The 24,305-nt window shown below is 30.2% G+C and overlaps 1 protein-coding gene across 1 annotated transcript; it reads right to left on the minus strand.

Moving 5' to 3' along the window:
• Window positions 1-2,509: 2,509 nt before the first annotated feature.
• On the minus strand, window positions 2,510-11,487 carry LOC120078492 (homeobox-leucine zipper protein HDG2-like). The gene is made up of 12 exons (XM_039032764.2): window positions 10,796-11,487; window positions 10,419-10,606; window positions 9,478-9,595; window positions 8,974-9,162; window positions 7,917-8,369; window positions 6,700-6,801; window positions 6,359-6,559; window positions 6,020-6,194; window positions 5,579-5,850; window positions 4,635-4,730; window positions 4,126-4,530; window positions 2,510-2,887 (listed from the first exon to the last, which is right to left on the minus strand). The coding sequence occupies exons 1-11, from the start codon at window positions 10,901-10,903 to the stop codon at window positions 4,153-4,155; spliced, it is 2,280 nt and encodes a 759-aa protein (XP_038888692.1). The 5' UTR covers window positions 10,904-11,487; the 3' UTR covers window positions 2,510-2,887; window positions 4,126-4,152.
• Between the last annotated feature and the right edge of the window lie 12,818 nt (window positions 11,488-24,305).

Raw genomic sequence — 24,305 nt, forward strand, 5'->3', positions numbered from 1 at the left:
AAATATTAAAAAAAAAGCAGCAAAAACCGGCCTAAACTTTCATGCTCTTGTCCCCTACGTTTTGTTCTTTTGGAGTTTGGAAAAACTCTTTTTGTTGCCACTAGTTTTTGGGCATAGCCAAAGGAAGAAGAAACAATTTTGCTCATAGTTGACGTTACCATTTTTTGAGGCAAAATACACGGAATGGAGATTGTCATTACCAAACATGAAATATTGGGAAGAGAACTAGAAAAGAAGAAAATGAAATATTAAAAAGAGTATGAAAAACCAAGTCAAGTAATATTTTGACCAATTTTTAGGTCAATTTATCAAATTATACAAAATAGTAATATTTTTTAGGGTAATTATTTTAAATGAAAAAAATATTAAAAATATTTTCAAATATAACAAAATATTATTGTTTATCCATAATAAACAGTGATAGACAATAATAGATATATATCAGAGTCAGTGATAGATAACAAATATCTATTACTATCTATCGCTGATACACAGTGATATTTTGTTATATTTGTAAATAAGTTAGTTCATTTTTCTATATTTGAAAACAACCTATTATTTATGTTAAAAGATTATAAACATAAAAATAGTAGATCATTTGATGATGATGATGATTGATGGATATATGTATATCTCATGATTCAAGATATGATAATCAAAGTTGACAATCGCATTTTTTAGATTGTGTTATAATTTTAGGACATCACTTAGTGTATGCAAACTAGGTAACTTAGAATGACGAAATAAGCTTTACTAGTGGGTATGTGTTCTTATTGGGTAGAGGAGCTACTTCATGGAAGTGTGAAGAATTTATTGCTCTAGAATTAGGAGGGCATCAGTTTGAGTGGCTTAGAAGCCTACTGGGAGATGTGCCATTGTGGAGGGCATCAGTACCAGTCTCTTTGCACTGTGATTCATAGGTTTCCATATTAAGTACCAAGAATAGTGTGTATAATGACAAAACACCTTAGAAATGGAGTTGTGGAGCAATTGTTGAAAAAAGAGATTATCTTCTCGAAGTTTGTGAGTTCGAGGAGGAACTCGGCAAATCCTCTAACCAAAGGCCTAACAAGAAGAGTAATTCTAGATTTTTCAATAAGTATGGGACTCAAACCCTTATACTGGTCCATAGCCCTTTGTCTGGGTGGTCTATTGCGACAAACTTGATGGTGCATAGCCTTTTATTTAGGTGGTCCTAGTACGGACTTGATGGATAGAACTAAAACTTTAAATTACATAGCCCTTTCTCTGGATAGTGTTGATATGATCTTGATGGATAGTTGTAAAATCTTCATAGCTCAGTTTTTAGTAGTTTGTATTTGACAGACTTGACAAAATTGGTCTTGGTATGGACTAGATGTGAAGTCTTCATAGCTCAATTTTTCAATGGTCTATTTCGATAAACTTGATGAAGCAATTAACGTGAGTGAAGGTATGATCGTTTTCTAAGAAAAAGTTGAAAGGTCTATTTCTAGAGCTTTCACGTTAACCCAAGGTTCTATATGCATAGCCTTAAATAGCATGTTTTTGTCGTGGAAACAATGGAAATTTAAAGAGTGCAACGTGTTGTTGGGGGTCTCAACCATAGTTATTGAAAGTTCAAAAAGTAACTCACCCTTTCTAACAAAGTTGTTGCCCTATTTCACTATGCATCAATTCATATCGTCAAGATATTGATGTTTAAGTTTGATCTCTTAACTTTACTTAGAAAATAGGTTTTATAAAATGTTTTTTTTTTTTTTGTTTGCTATATCAATCATTCGTGAAGGATTGTTGGGAATGACTAAACAGGTTTTATAAAATGTTTTTTTTTTTTATTCTATTTGCTATACGAGTCATTCATGAGGGATTGTTGGGAATTACTAACATAACAAAAGAAAATACACGAATTAATTGTTGGTGACTAATCCTAAAAATTCATTTCAATTAATTCTAAAATTGTTTTTAAAATTAATTTCAAAAAGGTTTTTTGTTTTTAGAAACCAATCTTACATTTCCTTTAAATAGCTCATAGTTTTAAAAAGAAAGGGATAGAGCAATTTTTGTCTTTTCTTCATATGTTTTTCTTCTAGATCTATTGTTTTTAGAAAACCATTATAATTTTCATTGATTAAAATCCATTTTCTAACAAGTGCATGCCTGAAATAGGAAATTGTGTTAACTTTAGGGAGCAACCAACACAACATTAGCACCGAGGTCGCACCATAATTGTTTTCAGGATAGTAGTTCTTAAACGATGCAACAATTTTTCGACATCTGTATCTAACATATTTGTACTAAGGCAAGTGAATAACTATTTTAATTGATTTAAATTTATAAGCTCATAGACTTTAAGATTATGACTACTCAATAAGCTACCTGCATTTAATTAAGACTGTAGCGTGACATAAAATTTCTTGATTTTCCAATGAAACAAAATAGAAGGAAAGTAAAAAAAAAAAATCATGAGAAAATACATTAGATATAAATATGAGATAATACACAATCAACTTGATTTAATGAAGGTAAATTTTGGGGGGAAAACAACTTGGAAATGTTATATTATACTTATATATATAGAGAGGCATTAGGGTAAGGGCTTCCCCACACCCTCTCTCTAATAATGAACACATTGGAAAACTATAAAATAAATTAAAAACACAACAGAATTATGCCATGAAGAAACTGATACTCCCAAAACCCTAAAATTACCATAAACTTCTTTTTTTTTTCTAAAGCAAGAAAAATTACCATAAACTTTTAGATACATTAATAATATTAATAATAATAATGGAGAAAGTCAATACCCGAACCCCCCACCATTAAATGCTTACCCAACTTTAAATAATTTCTTCCTTCTACATTTCGAGGTGCGTTCTTGACTTCTTCCACTCATCTTTTTCCTTCCCTGCAAATTAAATGCATTCAAACCTCTAGCTCAATTATTATCACTGAAAAATTAAAAAATTAAAAAAATAAACACTACTTTGATATTAATTTTGGTAACCAAATGAATCAAAGATGAAAATACAAGGAATAAAATGAATATTTTAAAATTATAGCAATCAAAATCAACCTTAAAATGACCAAAATGAAAGAATATATATAAAAAATATAAAAACCAAAGTATTATTTGATAAAAAATAAATAAACGAGTAAAGTAAATAAATGGTTGGATTATTTGATAGAATTTAAGAGGATAAAGTTAAATATAATATGTAATATAGTAAATTTCTAATTTTCCTTCCCCATATATTCTAAAACTTCAAAATAAATATTTTAAATACATTAGTTTCAGTTCTTATTCTTAATTATAAAAATGGGTTTAAATCTGTACTTTCAGCATCCATCCTTAACAACTCCAATTTCAAAAGTTTTAGTGAATGTAGTATTATGATTGAAAAGTAAATGAAGGGCAGTTTACAAGAAAAAACCAAAACTAAGCTTCTGTAGTTTGTAAAAATGAATTATTTGAAAGAAGAAAATCCAAAATGAGTGAAAAAAAAAAAAAGAGTTGAAATTATGAATCAAAATAGTATTAAGATCTAAAGTTTATTTTATTTTATTTTTTTTATAAATGGTTAAATTAAGAATTGAGTCCTAAATTTTCAAATTTACAATTTTTTTCGATATTTATAAAATTCACAGATTTACTACACTCAAAATTAAGAATTTAAGTTTTCATTATACATTAAAAAAATTATATTTATATATTAATTAATCTTTTAAAAGTTCAAATTTTGTAAGGAACCTAGGACAAAAATTTTAAAAAAATAAAACAACAAGTTTAAAATTTTAAAATTTTAAAAATAAAATAGACACAAATTAAACAAACAGAGAGATTAATCTTAAAGCATAAAATTAAAAAAGAAATCAACCCCTAAAATAAAATAAAGGTTGAATTGTAAATTTGATTTCAATAATTTGGAGAAAGTTAAAATATAGTCTTTATAATTTAAAATTAAAATTTAGTTATTGTTTGTTAAAACATTTTTGAGAATATTATCAAACTATATGAACTATTTATGAAATTTTAACTTTAGAGACTAAGTTATAGGTTTTCCGGATCATAGAACCAAATTTATAATTTTGTTTAAAGGAAAAAATAAAAAGGAATGGTTGAAAGAGAGATTTTTGATGACTTACGAGGTTGCGAAATTGAGGGTGAGGGCTTCAAGGATTATCGCATGACAAAGAGGCTTTAATCCTTTCAACCGTACACGCAATGAGATTGTTGACCGTTGCAACTGACCCAAGAGACAGTTTTGCTGTAGGAACCGAGTCAACCAAAATTTGAAACGCCACCGTTAAAAGCGACCCCCCGGACCCATGTTCCGCCACGCCATTGACGCCGCCGCTGCTTGACGCGGTGGTTCCGTCGGGGAGAATGGCAAATCCAGAAGGGAGAAGGGCCACATAATCGGGATCGCCGCCGTTTAGCACGACGTTGATGGACACAATGTCCACCGGCGCGTAGATCACAAACGAGGCTGTTTGGTCTGTGCTGCTTTCTTGTAGTATTAACATGTTGCTTTGGCTTGAATTTGCACTCTAAATTAAAATAAAAAGAGAAAAAGTAATTATTTAGTAAAATGTTTGATTTTAAAATGGAGTCTAAATTTAAAAGAATGTGAATTTTGTTAAGGAAAACTTACGTTAACTCGTAGCAACGAGACACAGTTGCCTGTGTCGCGGCCATTGGCAATGTGAGCCATTTCTTGAACAACTCCACCATTTGAAAGAATATCCCACTGTAATCAATGAGGTAATTTTATTTAATTTGAATTTACATACGTTTCAAAATACTATTATATATATTCTTCAAGCTATTTAATTAGTATAAACCCACATCAATTAATTTCACAAAACAAACCTATAACATTTAATTCAAAAAAAAAAAAAAAAAACTTGTGGTTTATAATAATCAAATTCAATTGTCATAATGCTTAGTAATAATACTATCACTTGGAAGTCAAAGATTCCATCTTTCCATCCTACATACCGTTAAAATATATATACACATATTCATAAGGATCATAACTCATCTATCTTTATAGTAATATCATATTTTCCACTTTGAATTTAAATCCTCTGACGTCTTTGGAACTACTCAAAAGGTTTTTACATTGATCTCTCTATTTCCTAAGCAATGTGAAACTTTATTCGGGCCTAACAAATATAATGTTAAAATCGTTTTGCATTTTTTATTTCATACCAAACGGATGCGAAACTATATATATATATATAATACTAAACCTTATCTTTGTTTTAAAAAAATATTTAAATTCTTTAAAAAGCTGCAATATTATCCAGCATGTTATAACTATTTCAAATCTAATCTTGGAGAAGAAATTAAGACGCCGACATTGCTAAACTATTCCAGGTAGCCACCACACTTATTTTGAGTTCCAATTTCATTTCCAACATCTAATGGATTTCTACTTTGGTTTAGGATAATATTGCATAGTGTGTTTTTGAAAGGTTGAAAGTTTGCTTAATTAGGTGAATTTCTAAACAGTGATAACTCTATTTCACGATAATACACGCTACAAACATAAACTCATTCTTCATAGGAACTAAATACATACATATTACATACCTCATTACGAGAATTTTCATCTCTGAGAAAATGGAAGACTCTGTTGGGAGGAAGAGGAAGCCAAAAGGAAGTGGCGGCACTAAGGACAATGCCGGGAGGTCTGCCGGGATCGTCAATGCTCTTTCTCGTCATAACTCTAACGTCGTCAGCTCCAGTTCCAGACAAAGTCGTCCAAGTATGTGTGGTCGACGCACTCACTCCGCCGCAAAAGCTCATCACCATTCTCTCAGCCAGCTTCAACATGCTTTTTCTTCCTTCTTGATTTGTTATCACTGATTATATCAATTTGTCATTTTGGTTCATTAAACACTACTTTCATATAGAAACAAAACAGATTAAAGTTTAAAGTGATAATTCATAGGATAGTATTAAATTAGTATAATGTAGTTGGCAGTTTTGCGTTATCAGATGTAAGAGAAAAACAAAATGATGTGAAACTACCTCCAGCATCACCGGTAGGAATACTTGTGGCCATGGCACTAGCGAGTCGTTCACACTGACGATCCAACGTGGCAATCCAACGCTTTGCACCGAACGCGTGGCCAGAGCTAACTAGCTGATTGTATAAACTGTGGACCCCACGATCATCCACCTCAACATGCTCAACCCATGTAACCTATGATTCAAAACACATACAAATTAGTGGTGGGATCTATCCATGAACATCTCAATTATTCTTACACAAGACAAGTAAGCATAAGTACATGACTACCATACAAACTAACTTCAACTACTCACCCTCTAAATGATTTGGAAGGCAATTTGAACTAACTAATTTACCTTAGAATAGCCATTGGGCATTTCTTGGATTAAGCAGCCGGATGGCCGCCTTCTACATCTAAGTGCAGGAGCTGGGCGTAAATTGTCCAAGGAGACGTCAACCACAGCCCATGTTCCCTCACCATGTTGTTTACAATATCTCACGAAATAGCTCTCCCGAGTTGGAACAAGAGGCGAAGGCACTTGCAATTCGGATGTCATCTGAATTCAATATATATTATCATGTTCATAAACATATATAACTAACTACTTAAACATATAATAAGAAACTATATCATATATATGTAATTTAAGATATACACTCATAAATTCTTTTCGTTACATATATATATATTAATTACCACTTGTAATGCTCCGTTGTAGTTCCCAGCGACGCCGGTTGATAATACTTCTAATGTCATAGCTCTTGACACTATCCCAGTGAATATTGTTGACCATTGATTCTGACAAACACAAAACAAGTACAAAAGGTTATAAACACTACTGCTCTCAATTATGAGATTGTTTGTTTTGTTCTTCTTTTTTGTAGGGGTTCTTTTCAACATCCAGGTAAGACTATTTTTTTTTTAATATATATATATATATAGACATACATACATATAGTTTTTCTGAAATTTGGCTATGGAGTCAAATTTAACTCAAAACTAAGGTTTGATTTCACAATAATCATTATTTGATTTTTGGTTTTTTAAAAATAAGTCTACAGTCACCCATTTAATCTATTAATTTCTATGTAGGAGTGTTTTTAAACTCAAAGCCAAATTTTAAAAATTAAAAAAAAAAAAAAAAAAATCTTTTGATAATTATTTGGTTTTTTTTTTTTAAAAAAAATTAAGTCTATTTTCTCTCTATTTCTTAACTTTATTTTCATATTTTTTTACGTAAAAGAGTTGAATTCTCTTAACCAAGTTTAAAAAACAAAAACCAAATATTTGAAAACTATTATTTTTAGTTTTCAAAATTTGCCTTCTTTACCATAAATTCAAAGATGAATAATTGTTTGTAGGCTTAATTTTCAAAAACTAAAAATTAAAAACCAAACTCCAGTCCGGTAACCATTTCGTTTTTTATTTTTAGTTTTTGAAAATTAAGTCTATTTCCTCCTCATTTCTTACAATAATTTGCATGGTTGAATTCTTAGCCAAATTTCAAAAACAAAAACAAGCTACTTTTTTTTTTTCCAAAATTTGGCTTGGTTTTTTAAATATTGGTAAAATATAGATAACAAATGAAAAAATTTAATGGTAGAAGTAGTGTCTATAAGCTCAATTTTCTAAAATAAAAAACTAAAAATCAAATAGTTACCAAACAAGATCTTAAATGATTACCAAGTTAGTCTGAGACAGTTTCCAAATTATTATTTTTATTTTTAAAAATTGGCTAAGAAATTGAATGCTTGGCTAGGAAATAAATCACGAGTAAGAAAAAGTGTGAGAAAATAAATAAAACTCTTTTTATTAAAGAAAAATGTAATAATTACCACGACATTATGAAGGGGGGCCTAAATTTCAAAATGAGAGTGGTTAAAAAAGGATTAAGAGGAGAGGTTAATAATTACCACATCCATGAGCATCTCAACCAGGCTAATATGATTCATAATGACAACAGCAGTAGCACGAGAAGCTTCGCAGCTAAACCCAGAAGGCTTAGGACCAATTCCTCTAGGAAAGCTTCTAACATATTCCTCTTCATTAAGCACAGCCGTTGACCCATCAAGCCCTGTCATCCATAATGGCTCACCCATCTGAGCCATTCGGACTAGTTCCTCCATGGCTGCAACCGCAAGCTCGATGATTATCGGCTTGTCGGCCTCCGATGGCGCGCTTATGGTCCGAAGAAGGTCTGCTGCACCGTACATGTCCCCGCCTCCGGGTCCGAGGCCGGCGTCGTGGCCTCCATAACTTCCCATTCCAATTTCTAAAGGACGTGAAGGAATTGGTGTGGAAAGAAGAGGGTAGTTTGATACTGGCTTTCCAACGTATTTTGCTGCTATGGCTGAAATTCGATCGATCTGTGATGCATAAATTTGAGAAGTAACTAAGCTTTTTTTGTTTATGGAATTTCAAGTTAAAATGCTCCATTTACTAAATCACTGCTAAACACAAATTTAGGATATTTGTTAAGACATAAATATTATGGTATTTATTCTTCTTGATTCGATTTATGTCAATATGGCATGTTTTAGATTATTTTCCATATGTAATAATTTTCATGAGAGTTACCAAGTCTGTATTCTTCTTATTGATTATAAAAACCATTCTCTTTTCTTGGCATTTTATATAAGTGGAGAACCATCATATTATCAAAAATTTTGTATTGTCAATCTTCTGGTTAAGATAGTATGGGGTTTCATTTCAAAATCAATGGTGTCTCTTTTGAGTTCACTAATCTTGATCGGATTACAATTTCTTCTTATTGGACCGACATCACCCGTTTGGACTTTATGGGTTCTGATACCAAGTTAAGATAGTATAGGATTTCATCTCAAAACCAATTAACAATAAGAAGAGTAACTCATGTGAGTCCCTTGATTTTTTCAATGTAGAATTCTCATCGCAAAAAACATAATAGTAATAATACTTTTTTAAGAACATATATATACTCTTTAATGGTACCTCTTCTCTCAAGCGGGCATTTTCAAGCCTGAGATGATGTTCGTCAAAGGACATCTCTCCAATGGCGGTCGGACCTCCACAATTGGGACACGTGGCATTACCCAAAGCTTCTCTGTATCTCATATTATCTGCTCGTAGCTTCTCATTTTCTGTTCGTAGCTGGGTGTTTTCATGTCGCTCATGATGGGTCTATATATTACACATTACACAATATAATATATATACACATATATTAATGAAAATTTTTCATAAATAAAAAAAAAATGTGAAAAGATTTACAGAAATAACAAAAAAATATATTGATAATTATTAATAGACTCTATTAATGTCTATCTATTTCTATCATTTATAGACATTCATAAAATTCTATCAACCTCTATCAATGAAATTAAAATTTTATTATTTTGTATAAATAATTCTGATTCCTTATTTTTCTATTTTTGAAAATCTCTTTTTATATTAATTAACAAGAATAAATAAATAAATAAATAATTGTATTGGTACCTTCATCTGAGTTCGTTTGTTTTGGAACCAAAACTTGACTTGCAATGGCTCTAAATTCAACTCTCTACTCAGCTCCTTCCTTTGCTTGTCATCTGGGTGAGGACATTCCTTGAAGAACCTATTTTACCACAAAATTACACTCTTTTTAACATTAATTGCTTCTCATTTTTGAAAAATAATTGATGAGTGTTTTATATATCTTTAAAACTTTCAAACCTAATTTTCTATTTTTTACTCATAAATCTTTTATCAATTCAACATTCTTTAAAACAAAAAAAAAAAAAAAAAAAAAAAATCAATTTTATATTTAACTATATACTTTTAAATGCAACTTTTTAATTATGAAAATTGAATTGAAAGGATTAAAAGTATAGTTTAAAAGAATTTTGAAAATGACTATCTTAAGCATTTTAGAATCATTCTCAAATATCCCAGAAAAATTGAGAGACCTTCGTCAACTTAATTTAAAATTTATTTGGATTTAAAAATGGTAAAGTAAGTAAAAAAAAAAAGATGGTCACTAAATTACAAGGTTAGTTCTTGAATTTCTAGTTAAAGATCTATTGGAACTAAAAAGTATATAAGAAGTCTCTAAAATTTTAATTAATGTCTAATACGTCTTTAAAAATGTTCTTATTGAAATATCTTGAATATATTATTGAATATTAGGCTCTAAGAATATAGAAAGGGGAACTATATAACCTCTCTAGTTTACTAATATTTTCTCAAATAGAGTCGAATCTCTCATCTATCTATATACCCTGTGTCGAATTCTCTACTATTTATATTTTTTTTATTGATATTTGATATATCTTTAAACTTTCGACCTCAAAATTCACAAACATTATAAACATAAAAGTGAGAGTATAGATATTTAGTGAATATATATATGTGTTAAGTTAAAAATGGTAAGGAAAAAGAAAATTGGGGTTACTACGTACGCTTCCATTTGTTGGATCTGATGCTGAGTGTGGCGGTGGTAACGCTTCTTCTTGGGGCGTTGGTTGAGTTGGTCATCACCAGAACCGACCTCGTGGTTCTCGCTGCTTGATTTTGTGCCACTCTCTAATTCTTCTGCTTCTCTCATTCTTCCATATTCATTTTCTCCCATTTCCACTCCTCCTATCTCCTGCAATCATTGTATATCATTAAACTCCTAATTTAACATCATATCACAACATGAGATAAATCTGATGTGAATTGAGTTAGGCTCATGTTACCAATATTTCAAATTGTTTTTTCATAAACCTTAGAAAAAACATAACTACTTTAAAAAAAATTGAAAAAGATCATGCAGGGAATTAAATTAAACACTGACCTGACCAAGAACAAGGCTGGCTGGAGAGCCAAAAATCCCAACATTTCCATTCCTTCCGATCATCGACGATGCCATGTTTCTCGCTGGAATCATCATTCCGGCTGGCATTTTCTTCTCAAGGGAAAAAAAAATTACAATTTTTTTTTTCTTTTCTAGAGAAAATACTTCATTTTCTTTTATGGTGGGAGAGAGATTTTTTTTTTAAAAAAAAAAAAACAACAACAACAAAAAAAAAAGATGTTTCTTTCAACTTTTTTGAGATTCTCTCAAAGTAAAGTGGACTTTTTTTCTTGGGGACAAATAATTCACTTTCTTTTTCTCTGTGTATGGTTGAAAAAGATAAAGAGAATTGTAAAAGGAAAAGAGATGAAATCTAACTCTATAAATACTTCACAAAAACAAAAACACACACAAAATTACCAAATTGTGGATTCATGAAAGAAAACCAAAAAAACAAGAAGAGAAAGAAGAAATGAAGATCAAAGACTCAAAATTGTGAAGAAGAAAGAAGAAGAAGAAGAAGAAAAAGGTTATGTTATTGGGAGTGGAGTGGTGTTGATGTGTTGAGAAAGAGAGAAGGAGAAAGTGGGTGTGGAGAGGGAAAAAAAAGTGGGAGAGAAGAGTAATTGCAGAGGGTAGTGAGAGGGTGGGATTGCATTTAATGGTGGCTGAAAATGGCGTAATTGCTATACACACACCCAAGAGAAATTTTATTTATTTATTTATTTATTTTTAATATTTATTGTTTTTATTTGTTCTTGGTGTTTTAATTGTGCCCTAGGAGTAGGAGAGCTTTAGTGCAATGAATGACGGCTACCAAACAACGCTCTATTTTTATTTTTATTTTTATTTTTATTTTTATTTTATTCTTTGGAAACTTTTTTAACATTCCAATTTCGAAAAAAAAAAAAAAAAAAAAAAAAAAAAAAGTCTCCCACAAACCACCTCCTGCCTTTTTCAACTAAACCCTCCCCAACCATATTTTCTTTTCTTCTTTTTCTTTTTTTTTTAATTACTAACCCGTTGGTTAATCATTTTATTTTTTATTTTTATTTTTTAAAATTAAGCTTATGAACACTATTTTCATTCCAAATTTTTTCTTTTGTTATCTACATTTCATTAATGGCTTAAAAATCAAGCTAAATTTTGATAACTAAGAAAGTAGTTTTTGAAATTTGAAATTTGGCTAAAATTCAACCATTGTACTTAAAAAAAATGTGAATCATTGTAAGAAACGTGGATGAAATAGGCTTTACTTTCAAAAGCAAAAAACAAAAAACCAAATATTTACCAAACAACTAAAATACCCTTAGAGGGAGATATGGCTAAGCAGAGTGAAAAGGGTTTTCCATAGATGGAAATGAAAACTATTAGTACCACACAAGGTTTGTGAATAAGTGATTGTCTAATAATGAGCAAAGAATGTCCATCTTTCTGCTAAATAGGATGTATTGAACTCATTATTCATTTGATATTTTTAATGAATGTCAACTAAGTATCGTAAGTAAATTACTCCTTGTTGTTCAATCATTTAATAACCAGAGTCATTCTTTGATAAATGATCACCATGAGTCAGACTGGCCTAAATCACACCGTTTATTAATTTCACTTTTAAGTTTCTCTCTATTTCGTTGCTCAATTTTAAATTTTAAATTTTGTATTTAGGTTAAACTATAAGTTTAGTATTGAACTTTGAGTTTTTTTTTTATTATTATTATTATTTGGTTTCTATACTTCTGAAAAAGTGTTTATTAAATTTCTAAGGTCCTGTTTGATAACCATTTGATTTTTAATTTTTTTTGTTTTTGAAAATTAGACACTACTTCCATCTCTAATTTTGTTCATTTGTTATTTATTTTTTACCAATGGTTAAAAAAAACCAAAATTTGAAAACTAAAAAAATGTAGCTTTTAAAAACTTGTTTTATTTTTAAAACTTGGCTAAGAATTCAACCATTTTAATTAAGAAATATGCAAATTATTGTAAAAAATGAGGAGAAAATAAGCTTAATTTTCAAAAACAAAAAACTTAAAATGAAATGGTTATCAAATGAGGCCTAAGATTTCAATTTTATGTTTAATGGGTCATTGTTGAAAATTGCGAAATTTTTAAAATTGAATTGTTTTACTAAATTTATAAATTTTATGTCTAGTGAAGATGTGTGAATTTTTTTATAAAAAAATTATTTAATTTGTAATTTCGAAAGTTAAAAGGACTAAACTTTATAATTTAACCTTATATTTAACATATTTTCGTAGCTTAAATACTATCTAATACATCTTCTTTTTTCACTATCTAACATATATACTTAAAAACTTTCAATTTTATGTCTAAGAATATAAATTTTCAATTTGTGTTTAATAAATCGTGAACTTTTAGAAAAAGTTTACGAACATAAACTAGACATTAAATTAAACTTTTTTGATTTGACTATACATAAGATTCAATTTATATGTAATGAATTTTCTCTTGTAATATTGATCGTGTAAAATAGTACATGGCTCAACTATATAAAAAGAAAAGAGAGAGAAAAAAAAGTAGTACATGGCTTTCTTTTTTTATTTTTAAATGATCAAAGATTTGTTTATAGTCAAATTATTGTAAAGTAAAAACGAGTATGATAAATTTATGTTGTTTACAATGTTTATCACAAATCCCTTTTAAGAAAAAAAAAAAACTAAATTAGAGGAAAAATGGTCTCTCACATACACACACACACATATATAAGGGAGCTGAATTAACATTCCATTTATTGCATAAGATACCATAAATTGTTTGGATGCAAGCGTTTTTAATCTGTTTTTAATTCTTTATTAAATTTTAGTTTCATCATTTAGATTCTTAATGAATTGTACTGATTGAATTTTTTTTTTTCAGGTGGTATATGGTAGAGTTGCAGGTTTTATTCTTCAATAACTACACAAGTAATCTTTATAAATCATTGCAATAAATGAAGGAAGCACTGCCAATCTTTTAATAAAAGTTTTGGGTATGAAACTGATGGAGATTTAATATCATCATTATCAAACTATATTAAATTGAAAGGGAAATGATTCTGGAGAAATTAGAATATATTAAAGCCTCACCTGAGTTGTTACTTGTGAAGTTTAAGATAAAGTCTTGAAGTTGAAAGAAATTAAATGTTATTTTGCTTATTATTTAATTAAACCAAAAACTATACTCACCATGAAAATTCCTTTTTTTTCCTTTTTAATTTATTGAGAGAGATATTGGAGAGAGAGAGAAGAGGAGAAGATAGAACAAAGTGTTCTAATTTAATTAAGGATGTCTATAACAGAATGAATTGGAAATAGAGATTTATGTGGTTCATTAATAGTGCGGTGTGTTGTAATCCATAAGTAGAATGAGAGAACAAATTTATTGATAGTGAGAAATATCAAATAATACACATATATACGGATACACTAATAAGATTAGAAGGTTTATATATAACACTTATTGTAACGACCCGACCTTTTGAGTACTCTGATATGGGTCGTTACTCATAATTATACATTTATATTCAAAACATTTTGACCATTGAGGAAAATAAATTTCATTAAAATAATAAAGACAATTTTCCAAAATAAATAACAAATAAGTAAAACCTTTGTTCGGGACCCCTAAAATAATGAAGAAAAAAAAATAACTTAAACCAATAAAATTTTGACTAACATTGAGTTTCAAATCAAAACTTTCAAATAGCTTAAAAACATAAACTGAGCATAAGCGATTTACATGTTCCATATGGCACAATCACAGATCCCTCTCGTCACCCGTCGGTCCGTTCCTATCATTACCTAAAAAACATAAATTAAGAAAGGTTGAGTATAAAATACTTAGTAAGTGATCCCATTACCAGAATCAGGCTATGCATCCACAGCAAAGAAAAATAGCTTGTGGCTCATACAGCTACATCGGTTTTTGATATGAAAGGAAAACCAAAAGACGTACTATCTTGCCTTGAAACGCATGTCTAGCTGCCTGTAGGCACACCGTCAACATGATAATAACATGAATGTGAACCCATCGACTCATGCATGTCTAGCAGCCCGTAGGCACACCATCAAACATCATAATAATATGAACGTAAACCCATCGACTCACGCATGTCTAGCGGCCCGTAGGTACACCGTCAAACATGATAATAACGTGAACGTAAACCTGTCGGTTCACGCATGTCTAGCGGCCCGTAGGCTCGCTGTCAAAATATGAAACATGAAAATAAAAGTAACATGAACATAAACCTGTCGGCTCTCGCATTTCTAGCGGCCCGTAAACACACCGTCAAACATAATAATAACATGAACGTACACCTGTCGGTTCACGCATGTCTAGTGGCCCGTAGGCACACCGTCAAATATGAAACTAGACTCGTAGGTCTTCTGAAATAAAACATGCGTCAAGGCGAGACAATAAACCGCTCTACTGGTCTATTCATGCATCACATACATAATATCAGTACTGATTATAAATTCGAACATGCTCATAATACTTATAACTGTCATGCAACAAGTAAAACATAATGACAAAATCATGCTTCAAGAGTCCATCCATTAACTTTATAATTCTAGACTAGGTTGCTTGGCACAAAGGCACCGATAATAGTACCACTTACCTCAACTTGGTCACAAAAGTCCACGCAAATAATTCCTTAAAAGTTTTGGAGAACTTGAATCAACCCAAAGTTGTGGCTTGGTCCAAGACAAATTCCAAAAATTGATTCAATTAGCCAATCTGATCAAGAATTAAATCCAAAATCAATAACTTAATTTTTCCACTATTACTCTCAATCCAAAAGAACAACCAACCAACAACTTACCCAAAACTTATCGATCTTACCAATTTTATGCAAAACGAAAAAAATGGTCTCTAGCTTGATGGTCAATACCTCAAAACTTCCAAATCTTGAATCTAAGTTTCACACCAAATAGAGGTTATTAATTTAATCCAAAATCAAATGGGTAAATTTCACCTCCCAAATTATAAGGAAAATAAGTCTTACCAAGGTTTTTCTCAAGATTCCGGCAAAGATCGGACAAGTGGCATGGCTCGTGGCTACCATAGATAGGCAGCGGGTGTTGCTGTCGGACGGAATAAATTGTTTAGGCTAGCGGCGGGTAGTAAGGTCTTGCATGAGGAGGGTTTGCGAGAGTGGGAGAGAAGGGGAATTTCTAGTTTTACAGATTTTATTTAGCAACGATTACAAACAAATCAGAGCATCAAACAACGATCCAGCCATTCAAAATGAAACTCTATATGTCTCAGACAGATTGACCAAATTTGAGCACGATCCAACGGTTCAAACTTCAACAATCAACAATTTTGTGAAAATTGTCGCTAAAAACCGAATTACTTTCTCCCAATTTTTTGCCTCTTTTCACTCAAATTTAATTTCGAAAAAAATCTCAATTCTTTTATTTTTTTTAAATTTTGAAAAGATAAATAAAAATATTTTACCACAATATCTCCAAAATCTCCGAAGATTCTATTAAATTTAGAAATCAAATAACTTTTCAAATTATCTTAATTTAAGCTTCAAAAACCAAAATTAAAGGGCATAAAATCTGATACAAATTAAATCCTTCCAAATATTTAAATCAATTAAACCACATGAAATTAATTCTCTCTTTAATTTTATTTTTTTTTAAGCTGGCTCTAAAATCCAATATCAAAGGAAAACAAAATTCAATATTTTCAAGATAATCAATTCGAATATCTAATCAATTAAATTCAATTTAACCAATAAAAGTTTTTCAATTATTTCAATTTAATCCCAATTTTTCAAATGAAAGGGAAATTTAAACTCAATAATTTTAGATAATTAACTTAAATTTTCCTGAAATTCAGGATGTTACACTTATCTTAAACCCTAACCCTAAATCGTAAATAACATATTGTTATATTATGGTTAGAAAAAAAAAATCTTATAACTAAGTTTTAATGAAGTCAATCACTTTAAAATAACATTTATTCTATAATGAAGGAATGGAACGCAGTTGATGATATATACGAGATTTAAAATATATAGTGTGGAAACTTTCTAAGACAATTTGTAAGTGATGACCACCAATGAATTATTGAAAAAGATGGTTTGTCATTTTCTAGTTTAAGAGAGATAAATTGACGATCAAAATGACAATTAATACATTCTAAATACTAACAAACAACGTAAATTCTGTGAAATATGTTCTAAAAGTATATAATATCTCGATAATATGAACACATATATATATATAACTTGAAAATATTTACTATTTTCTATAAAAATTAAAGGTCAAACCTTACACCATTAATTTTGTTCTATATATTAAATAAAATGTTAATAACATCTCCAAAACTAAAAATAAAAAGTTGGAATAAATTCTATTCGATTAGATATTTGTTGTACCCGTGTTTTTATAGACTAAACTTTTATAAGTTTTCATCAAATACCTAACCTTCCCCAAATGTTTTGTCTATTCGAAAGGGAGATTTTCTGGTCATCCAAAATGATTAAAATGTTTTTTTAAAATACTATATGAACGGGTGAAATTTAAAAATACATGCAACAAGAGTGATTGATATCTCGTATGTGTTAAATGTGCAACGTATAATATTTTAGGATTGAGACTATCCAAATATTTATTATTTTAGTACTAACTATTAATGCCTAAATTTAGATACGTAAAGTGTTATAACTTTAATTTAATGCCAACGGGAAATTTGTATTTGAGAAAGGAAGGTAAATGTTGAATGTTGAATTTTCTACACTTTTATGTATGTATTTTTTTTTTTTTTTTTTTTTTTTACTTAATAAAGGTAGGAGAACTCAAACTACAAACCTCTTAATCGCCAATACACCGCATGTCAGTTAAGTTTTACTCGCTCTAATATTTTTTTCAACTTTAATGATCTAAAGATACTTAAATTTAATTTCTATTAATTTTGTCATCATAATGGAATTCTAATCTCTGTTCTTATGCTTTAATTTAATACATTCTTTTGTTAGAATATTAAATGCGAAATGGGTATTTCTAATAGTTTCTCGTTATTAATGAATATTTATAAATTATTCATCGGCTCATTAATTACAAAATAATAATTAAATCATATAAAAGAGGAGGTTACCATGACAAAATTAAAAATTTTAAAGTGCATAGACTACAAAATTAACATATTATGAATTTGATAAAAGTGAAGAACATATCCAACCCGAAAAAATAGTACTTTTTCAATATAACTTGAATCAAATACAAAGAAACTTGTACATGCACTTCCTAAAATAGAATTAGCAAGAGTCAAAGAAGAAGTTGGACATCTCTTATTTTGTCCGATGAAAATTCTATAATAGACACAAATTCAATTATAATCCAAAAGATGGTAATGTTTGTTCTAATATATATCTTTTATGCTAGAAGAATTTGACCTTTTCTTTTTTGACAAAACAAATGAACAAGTAAGGGAATTAAAAATTAGAATGAATGCTATGTATATATATTTACCCGATTAAATGTCTTTATGGGACCATGCAAGTTGACTTGAGATTGATTTAAATAAAGAAAGAAAAAAAATTAATTAAAAAAAAAAGGTTGAATTTTGGTGTAAAAGTATGAAATCAAGAAGACTTTACACTATTCACGAGGATAAGCCATTTGAGTTTTGTGATTTTGACAAATGGGACATACCCTTCAATCACGCGACCTTATTCCAACATTAAATTTCTCGCTGTTTAATGTCTTTAAATACTTTCATTTGTATTTCATCATCAAATTCGTGAATATATATATATTATATGAATATACAAAATTCTCATCTTGTGATTCCAATTCCTTTACCCACGTGGCCTTTCTATTCTCTTTCTTTTTTTTTCTTTTTTTTCTTTTTTTGTTTCTCCGTGGGTTGTTCCTCTAGCTAACTGCTCATTATAAAACAATATTAAAAGTTCAACAATCGAAATAAGGTCGAGAAATTTTGACCCAATCATAAATTGTCACAAAATTATGACGAAATTTCAAATCATTAAATTTAGATCAATTAAGAGTTAACACGTGTCCCAAATTAAAGTTAAAGACAAATTTGAATAACGCCACGTGATTTTATCATGACGGTTGATACATATAAAATTAATTTGACCCAATTTGATATTATTATTTGGGTTATAATTAAGCTAAAAAAAATGGTTGAATTTGACCCAATGTCAAATCAAACCCAAATCCAACTAATTGAGTCTGAAGGTTAGACCCATGGACCAACCAATCTCAAATTCAACGAATCAAGCCCAAGGGCCAGACCCATGAACCAACCTAGTCCAAGTCTACGAAACCCACCAGAGAACTTTATAAATAGAAGAGCTCTCCTCATTTGTGGGAGCAGTAATTCTATATTCTAGAAAGCCTAAAGAGAATTCACCAATAACCAGAAGACTTCTAGTTGCATACTTCGACTTTGACAAGAACGTCACACTATTTGTTTCTTCAAGTTAAGCGCACACATTCAAAGGAGATGAAGTGTTAAATATCTAACTACGACGCATCAAATCAACATTTATACCAATACAAACTTAGGTTCAACTCTACGAAATAAGTTTAGTGGAAAACCACGTGCGAACAGGGTCGATGAATAAAGGGGCCGACATGACAAAAAATGCATAAGAAATGAAAGGAAAAAAATAGAGAAATGAAATTAATGTTCCCAAATTGACATCGTCATTGAATTGGAGAGGAGACAAAAAGGAGTGGTTATTCTTCTTGGTTTAGCATTTGAAAAAAGGCAAAATGGCTCAAAATGTGACACGTGGAAGAGGATGTGGGCCCGAGAATGATGTAAGCTGATTTGTCGTGGTTTTATTGGGTCATATTCGTGCTGTCATGGCTTGAAAGGCAAAGGCCTAAAAGTAAAGGCAAGTTGTTGCAATCGCGGTCTTCCTTCTTCTTCTGGCTGGCTCACTGTTGCCCCTCGATCTGGACTTCGCTGGTCGTTTTCCACTTGCATCAAATAAAAATAAGAAAATCATTTTTTTTTCTTTTTTTTCTTTTAGTCATGGAATTTTGAAAAATGTTCAACTTTGGTTTTTGAATTTTTAAATTATTTTTAAATATACAATTTTTAGCTTCAAGTTTTTGAGGATATATTTAAAAGTATTATTATTATTTTAAATTACAAAAATAATTATAAAGAGGAGGTTAAAAAAATTAATTATTTTTTCTAATTTAAGATAATAAAAAGTTAATACATTGACTTTTTAAATATATTTTTAATAATTTAGAGACTAAAATTGTATATTTAGAAAATTTAGTGAATCTTTGTTGAATTGAGTTGGTTATTATAGTAAGTGATTATTAGAGTTTGTGTGTTTGTAATAGTGTATATGTTATAACAGTCTGTGTTAGAGTGTTGACTATTTTAATTTATGTTATAATAGTTTGTGTTTAGAGTATAAACTATTTTGATTTGGGTGAAAATTAATATTGTAATTAATAGGGGTTTGAAATAGTAATATTGTAATTTATTGTGTTGTAACCATTGGAAAATACCAATTATTATAATTAAAGCCTTAAAAATGAAATTGGCTATAAAAGTCCACCCCACCCATTTGAAGTTGGAGGCCCAAACACTTATAGAAATGGTACATATTCTTAAATATTCAAGGGCTAAAATGCTATTTTCTTGAAATATTAGGAACTAAACATGTGTATTCATCAAAACTTGAGGACTAAAAAAGTAATTTTTCCAAGAAAATGAATAAGTAAACGGTTTGAATCAATATCTTTCAGAATGTTATACGTTTACCCTTATATTTTGAGTTTAGTTTCCATTTAGTTGATAAGGTTCAAGATTTTACACTTTTAGTCTTGAATCTTCACTAGGTCTAAATTTTGAATTTGGTCCATATAGGTTAAAAAAAAGTTAAAATTTAATTCCTATAATTTGATAAAATCCTTAACAATGATTTATGATAATTTTATCAAACCAATAGAATTATTTGTGAGCTTTTATCAAATTACGGAACTAAATTAGAAATTTTGAAAATTATAGATACTAAATTATAATTTTTTTTGTAAAGTATAGGGATCAAATCTATAATTTAACCTTTTACTAATATCTACCTTTTAATCATATGCGTTAATTTTCTACTACTAATTTAAAATCATTAAATCAATTTTCACTAATTTCCTCTCACGATTAAATTTATTACAAAATTAACTTCATATTATTTTAAATTAATTAAATGAAAGTCAGTATCAAAAATAAAAAAGGAGCATTAGTTACTTAAGAGTAAAAGGGTAAAATCTATATATTATAAACTAACTAGAAATTAAATTCAAAATTTTACTTTACAGTAAAATTTTGAATTTTAAGGATAAATAAAACTTGAGAAAAATTTAGAGATAAAATGTAGGAAATAAAATAAAATAAAATGGATGTCGTTTTGTCGTGGAAGACACGCGCGTGAAGGGGTTAGTTTCTTTACCGAGTCAAAGGCAGAAAACTGGGTCAACGTTGGGTTGTTTGTGTGATTTGGGTATTGTGTTTTTGTTGTGACGTAGTCACCTTCCAAACTTTCGACTTTATCCACCGCATTTCATTTCACGTCTTCCTCCATTACTTTCATTGACGGATTAAAATAAAAACTTTAGTTTTTTAGTTTTTAATTTTTTTTTAAAATCTAAATAGTCATTCTACTTTCAATTATATTTATTTTATTGGCATCTTATACATTTAGATATTTTTTAAAAATATATTAAAAAAGTATAAGGGACACAAAATTGATAGTCTACCATACAAAGAATTCAGGTTTTTGTCTATTTGACTTGTTAACTTTATAAACGGTTGAATATGTTAATGACCTATTAGATACAATATTGAAAATTCATAGGCATATATATTTTACATTCTTATAATTTTAGAACCTATTAAACCCAAAATCAAAAGTTTGGGAATTCATTAGTTTAATGTTATATTAGACATAAATACAAAAGTTTAGGGTTTAAACTTGTATTTTAAACTAGTATTATATTGGATAAATATATATTTTTAATTGGATTTGTGATAAATTTTGAAGAAATATAGATGATAAATATATATGTTTAATTGAGTTCACTTGAAAAGAGGTAGAGATTTGAACTTTTGAACTCTATGATCCGAGGAATTGATCGAAAGATGTATGTAACTAGCTGAGTTATATTTCGATAATTAGTCATTATTAGAATAAAAGAAAAACATATTTAAAAAGTTTTTTTTTTAAAAGAAACATTAGAGTGATTAGTTGGACAATATTTGAATATTTCTCCAAGTAGTTTTTGAAGGAAATCGGATTCAAGATTTCCATGAGCAGCAAAAATAAGATTAATCTAAATCACAATCATGAATAAACATCACATATTACAGTCGACTACCAAACAAACGGTTATACAATTAGTACAGAAATTACAGCATGAATAACTCAAATGAACAAAGAGCAAATGCTACGAACATTTGAAGATGCGTCTCCACGCTTCTTTGCGTACGACCGCTCGAACAACAACAACCTCGAATGCTCGATCTACACGACCGCAACACAGCACGAACACTTTGCGCTCGTCTTCAACGATCATCTCGACCACGAACTCCTCAGCAATAGCAAGAACGACCTCTACAGAACCTCGACGGTGTCGAGTTGTGTATGACACCACTAACAAGGCTACCTTGGTACTCTCGGTGTGAGAATCCAAATGGTGGACTCTATCCGGACTTGGTATGAGGCAGATGAAGGAGAAAACACCGATCGTATACACAATTGGGCAAGTAGGAAATAGCGGAGACCTATCGTATAGGTCGATGTCCAATCGTTTAGATAAAGCCAAGCGATCGTCTAGCAAAAGCTATGCGATCGTTTAGAACATCACTTATCTCGGTCTATCGCCTACAGACACTACATGATCGTTTACTTTGGGCAAGCAATCGTCTAGCAAAACTATGCGATGGTTTAGTAAATATTTTACAATCGTTTAGCTCGCCACTGTACGATCGTTTAGCTTGCCCAAGTCGTCATTTAGTAAATCTGTATTTACTTGACGACTACCGTGAGATCCCTTTTTGCTGAGAGAAATCTCAAGAACTTTTTATGAAAACTTTTAAACAGTTTGTAAAACTTTTCTAAAATTAGGAAAACCATTTTCCTTTTATCTCGCAGTTACCATGAATCCAATAACCACCCATTCAATTGGTTATTTAAAGAAAAAGAATTAATTATCCAATAATTAATATTATTATAAATATAAATGATAACCAACTTATCATACTATATTTATAACCTATAGTTTTAATATTTCATCTCATGAAACATATAAACTATAGTTATTTTTCTATTCCATAGTACTTAATGTAAATCTCATTTACATCAATCCTCCACTAGATGTATCTCAATCAAAATACCTCTTGTCAATTTGAACATTTCAAATCAACACCAAAAACTGATCCTCAACTAAATCCATTGAGCTACCAAGGGGACTTCATGGACCTGTAGCTCGAAGCTTCAATGGTACGTGAATAACTGACTAAACTCTTTAGTCACAGGATCCACCATCCGTTAACTACCAGACACTCCACTAAAGACCGACAGCTGAACTCTCCTTACCACAGATATATTATGTGTTCATCTTAACCAATCAGCAGTGCGACAACCCTTCACAGATCGCTCGTAAGTACAGCTGGGCCAATAACCGTTATGCCCCTGTTGTTACATCTGTCTCCTTAAGTACCACTGATCCCTTCAATGAACATAACTATGCCTGAGTCTTCTCTTCCAAATAGAAGTTGTTGCCACTATGTTCAAGCCCCGGAATCAGCCCTTAAGGGAGTAATTTCTCTATTTATCCCTGCTTCGGGAAAGGAGTAAATTTCATCTTGTGGATTGAGTTCCCAACTCTCAGATCAAACAAGTCCCCAAAAAGGTAAGCATGTTAGACCGCCCTCAAAGGCAGGAGTTCCCAAAACACTCAGGATTGAGGTCGTGTCACCTATGGTCGTTTAGGTGAGATGCAAGTCTCTAGTATCAACAGCGTTATTTACAGAGTCTAGTCATCTCGTGGTCTATGTCTTATACAAACTCTTTGTATAGAACACTCTTGCTCGCACGTCTTCACATGAATGGTTAGGATCTACCATCTATAGTAGTTTACAATACTTGCAAACCTCTACAAAGCGGGTCGTATCCTAGTGTCACCAGAAGCAGGTAGACCACCTTAATCCTTATACTACAGACCTATTTAGGTTATCACTTAAGGCATGATCCACTTGTATATCACATATACATGCTTAAGTTCATATAAGATAACCAAGGAGCTTAGTTTATTGGATATGAGTAAATGGCATAATTAAATAACACTTATTTTATTCATTAAACAATGTGTATCTTTACAAAACAATGAGATTCCAGAAGAATTAGGACACCAATCCATAGTGGAGTCTGTAATGCATCCTTGCTTGATGCTTCGCCAGACTACAGCCCCTCCATTCAGAGTAAACACTGACCCCGATGTCGATTTGC

The sequence above is a fragment of the Benincasa hispida genome, chromosome 5, assembly GCF_027475165.1.
Source record: "Benincasa hispida cultivar pf3 chromosome 5, pf3_genome.v1.1, whole genome shotgun sequence".
Classification (NCBI taxonomy): Eukaryota; Viridiplantae; Streptophyta; class Magnoliopsida; order Cucurbitales; family Cucurbitaceae; genus Benincasa; species Benincasa hispida.

Bases quoted from the DNA above. Each gene is read 5' to 3' on its own strand.
- LOC120078492 (XM_039032764.2), bottom strand. From the start codon at position 10,903: ATGCCAGCCGGAATGATGATTCCAGCGAGAAACATGGCATCGTCGATG. The intron at 9,163-9,477 runs GTACCAATACAA...TGTAATATATAG, and splicing joins ACAAACGAACTCAGATGAAG to ACCCATCATGAGCGACATGA. The intron at 8,370-8,973 runs GTACCATTAAAG...TATGCATCACAG, and splicing joins ATGCCCGCTTGAGAGAAGAG to ATCGATCGAATTTCAGCCAT.